This window comes from Aplysia californica, unplaced genomic scaffold, assembly GCF_000002075.1.
Source record: "Aplysia californica isolate F4 #8 unplaced genomic scaffold, AplCal3.0 scaffold00196, whole genome shotgun sequence".
Classification (NCBI taxonomy): Eukaryota; Metazoa; Mollusca; class Gastropoda; order Aplysiida; family Aplysiidae; genus Aplysia; species Aplysia californica.
In genome coordinates, this window is record NW_004797466.1 from 742,094 (window position 1) to 746,790 (window position 4,697).

At 37.1% G+C, this 4,697-nt stretch overlaps 1 protein-coding gene across 1 annotated transcript; it reads right to left on the minus strand.

Annotated features, from left to right (window-relative positions):
• Positions 1 to 2,877: 2,877 nt before the first annotated feature.
• LOC106011835 (cytosolic carboxypeptidase 6) lies at positions 2,878 to 3,960 on the minus strand (the record flags this gene model as incomplete). Its single annotated transcript, XM_013082857.2, is given in 1 exon segment — positions 2,878 to 3,960. A coding segment is annotated over 1 exon segment (124 nt), but the record flags the coding sequence as incomplete, so codon positions are not given.
• Between the last annotated feature and the right edge of the window lie 737 nt (positions 3,961 to 4,697).

The following is a 4,697-nucleotide window of genomic DNA, read 5'->3' on the forward strand; positions in this document are numbered from 1 at the left end:
TCAAAGCGTTGTTTAAAAAAAATTAAATCAGGAATTTTCTTTTCTTCTGGCATACTGCTGTGTTCACATTATCCATGTTTGGTTTACATAGTAGACTCCACTGTATATACGTGTTATTAATTAAATTCGGGGAAAAAAAAGATTTAAAATTAAGGCAAGATTAAACCCTGAAAAAAAAACTAAATTTAAAAAATGAAGGAAACAATCAAAAGCACCCTAAGCTAAAGCAACGTATTAAATTAAAGAAAGGAAAATTTGAAGGATACAAACCAACACATTAAATATGGTTTTAGACAGTATTTTTAATTTCGTCTATAAAAGAATTTTACTTTTGAGCAGAGAGCTTCTCTTGCAAAAAATCGAAAGCACCTCATCTGGGTCGTAAGGCCGTCCATTAAAAAAACCAACAACCCAAAGCCCAACGAACTGCCTATTAGGTCAGCTTGTATTTATTTAGAATGACTTTTGAGTGTAGGCCTATATATATATTCAGAATATTCTGTTGGGATTTGCAATTTTGAAACTAAGGCAATCTCCATTTGTCTTTTCAAATTACCATATAATATATTTATCTTTTTAAAAGTTGTAGTACTTTATCAAAGGGAACTGCTTCTTGGGCTGAAGCGCTCTTTTCTACCTTGCTAGTGGCTGTTAACACTTAGAGCACCCACAGCACATTCCCACTTTTAAATAAAATTTGGTCAGTAAAGTACAATTGACAATTTTGTCTTACATTCTTGGGTCTTGCGTCCAACCCAGACATCTATATATATTTCGATGGCTCTCACAACATAACCCTCCCCCCCCTCCCCCCACTAAATGAAACAAATTAAAATAAATTGTGCATCGTACTTTGGAAACAACCTGTATATCTGATCAAGTAAATGTTATTAGCAAAAAGTCCGGTTTTTTTTTTAGAGGGATGGTCAAGAGGAAGGTTACAAACATTGGTAATATTGGCAAGTCATTGCAGGAATGGATCATGAGTGACAGTTGTAAGCATTATCGAATGATAATAATATAATGGACCAAAAAATTATATCTGATAAACTGAAGACAACCTTCTTTCCCAAGCAAGTTTGTGCAAAGAAAAGATAATTACATGTTTATTGTATTGTATCACAATTTGATATCAATTTGTAAGCCTGCAGATCAAGTTATAATAAATATATTAAATAGGTATAACCAAAAACAAAGATTTCTTTCATAGCAAGCACACACAGACACAGGCATGCAAACACACCAAAATCAATGATTTAATACAATAACAAGGCCCACAACCATAACACTTTGTATGCATAAAATGCTGGTAGCAGGCATTCAACAGAAAGGGCAATAATTATTGATCCATGGACTGTTGTTTTCTGAGATGTGTGTTAAAAATGCATTTTTCCAAAGAATAACCACAAAAAGACAAGTAGACCTAAAGATATGCTCACATAATTATACTTTTCCCTCTGTGTTACGACTGATTGCCCTATAAACAAGGGTAAGCTGAAAAAAAAAATACACAAAGAAATAACCCATAGCTGTCGTAGAGTTCCATCTTTTTTTCTATGAGAAACAGAAATAAAAACTACTCAAAACTAAAACCTGCAGAGTTCATTTCAAAATAAGTCAAAATCATAAAAACACTGTCCAGAACATTTCAATAAACTACACTTTGTTTATTCTTCAAGGCATGTATAATTTAATGTATATTTCAGTTACCTTGCCTTCTGAAGGGTCTTCGTAAAATTTAGAGAGTGAAACAGAAAACGTGTCTACAAGTTATAAAAAAAAAAAAAGGTATATATGTATAAAAGTAAAAGTAAATATATCATGTTTGTCATCAACTTTATATGATTATGATGGTGAACGCCCTGAATACCATCACGATAAACGATATTTGACAACGTAAACTATGGTCCCGCACCTCCTTCCCGTCTGCCATCAGCAAGTATGTTTTTTGATCAGTCAGGTACCATATTGGAATTCCTAAATACATCAGTTAAGAGTGCACATTCTGTTCATTCAACAATCCCCGAAGATGCGCTGTATTGTGGCACTTTAAAAAAAAAGAAACATCACTTTAGTAATTCTGTTTTCATCATCTGAAACCTAAAAAGACAGGCAGCAGCATACTATTACTATGAACATGAAGATTTGTGTTCTTTATAGGTATGATAGTTTGAAATTTCCTGCAAAATAGCCTTTGTTCTTATACTGATCGTACATAATAATAGCCGCTACCGGTAGGCCTACTCTTTAAAGTTAAAGTTACATCAGTTTCCAGGTCTCTGCGGATGAGGGATTCTTCCAAGGGACAAAACTGCGAAAATTGTTACTTTCCACAGGAATGGACAGAGTCATCGCCCATATTTCAACAACCCGAGTATCGTACATAATGCTCTTTAGTATTATGCTGGATTCAAGGGTTATTGTGGTGGGTAAGCATGCAGGCATCTCTCTGACCGTCATATACTAGATACTCCTGGAAGGGCTTTTCATCCTCATCTCTTTCTCAAAAGAGTAAGTCAGTCTAAAGAATAAATAATCTTTCTTCATATTTGTTCTTGTTGCAGGTACTCATCTTCGGTTGAGCACTTTATTGTGCAACAGCTGCACAAAGGAACAACACATCCTTTTCTTTAAATGAAACAAATATTCAGCTGACATCAAGCTAAAATGACCAAATACAGACACTTTGTCAATAAGAAGAAAGGGCTTGGATGAACTCTTTCTAGACATGTCAAGAGACGAAACGGACTCTACAGACAATTGTTAATTATATATTTCACTCTCGTGACAGCAATTGATTTAATTCTATGATTATATTATATTATAGACTAGTACTATGCTCATGAGGAAATTAAGAGGCAAAACATTAGCTCATAAACATTTTTAAAACCCAGTTTTATTCGTGTTTGTCAAGTAAACATCAAGACTATTATCTATAACAATTTTCCTCATACGAGTGTAGCTTTCTTCAAACCAACATTCATTTCACAACTTAACAGACCTTTAAGCTTGATACACAATTGTGACAATCAATGTTCCTGCTGTCAAATGGTTTATTGCAGTAGTACAACAACGCTAATGATCTGAGATGAAAGGAAAGGAAATTTTTTTTGGCCGAAAAAGAATTAGCAAAAGTGGCGGGTTAGAGCACAGGTGTCAATCTCAAGGCCTGGTGGCCAGATCCAGCCTGCCGAACAATTAATCTGACCCATGACAGAATTATTGGCAGCCCATCCTGAGAATTTTTATAATGCAGAACCCTACTCCGCTGCAAACACAAACTACCTTATCGCCAGGAAAAGATGCCAAACATCCAGCTCTGATAATCTGGCATTAGAGCAGAAATTAAGCCTTGATTTAAAAAATTTTTTTTCCAACTTTTATCAGTTTTAATTCAGATTACCAGTATTGTTTTTAAAAAGATTTGGTTTTCCACTGCCCAGTGAATGTAGATCCAGTTCGATCCGCAACCTTAAGGATTGAAAATCTGTGTTGTATAGGTTTTGATCTTCTTTGTTTTATTTATTCACAAAATTTGAAGATTGGTGTACAAATAATGGAGAAATAAACTCCTTGTTTTCTAAATTTTCGTCATTTTGCGACCCTCATTTTTCCTCTGTTGGCTAAGGACTGTAATAAAATGTGAGTTTTGAATCTTTTTTCTCAGTCTGTGTCCCACCAAATGTGTCATTTCAATGTTAAGTCAAATTTGTAAGGGCTTTATTTCAAGACAGGGATACCAGCAGCATGTAATATTCCCTTAAGCGTGATTTGAGTTTGGCTCCCTGTGCCACTGACTTGGACACCCCTGTATCAGTATCGAAGTGTTAAGAGTTTTAGAGTCGACGTCCGTCTCTCTGCAGGCGCAGTGATGAGGGCATGTCTGAGTAGGAGTTGGATGGGTTGTTGCTGGCAAAATCCGAGGACTTGCGACCGTTCCTTTCATCACGTCGATCCAACCTGGTTTTGGGAAGGGGGGTGGGGGTGGGGGTGGAGTTGAAAAATGGTTAAAATGAATTTTCAATTTCTAGTTTAAAAAAAAAGAAAATTCTACTTTTTTGAGGGGGAGGGGTGGGGGAAGGGGGAATGGATGGATTAAAGCAAGATTCGCGTTTGGTGTTTGGGTTTGGATTTGGATTTGAGTCACGTTAATGAAAACAAGTGCACATGCGCATGCGCTCGCGTGCGCACATACACACACACACACGCATGAACACACACATGTAGGCATGAACGCCTTCCCCTCCCCACACACACACACCTATTATATATCTCACCTATTATTACAGTTGCTATCCCCTTGAGCGCCGTCTCTCTCTCTCTCTCTCTCTCTCTTAACCTCACCTATTATTTCAGTTGCTATCCCCCTAGGAGCGTCCAAAAGGCTTTGACAATGCCCTGTCCATGGCACCCCCTTGTATATGCCCCCACCCCTCTCTCTCTTTCTCTCTCTCTCTCTTTCTCTTTATTTCTCTTTCTCTCTCTCTTCTGCTCTCTCTCTCTCTTCTGCTCTCTCTCTCTCTTTCTCTTCTCTCCTCTCTCTCTCTCTCTTTCTCACTTCTTTCTCCCACTCTCTCTCTCTTTCTCTTATACCTCACCAATTATCACAGTTACTATCTCACTGAGAGCATCCAAAGGCCCTGAAAGCACCGTGTCCATGACACCCCTGTCTATGCCCCGCCCCTCTCTCTCTCTCT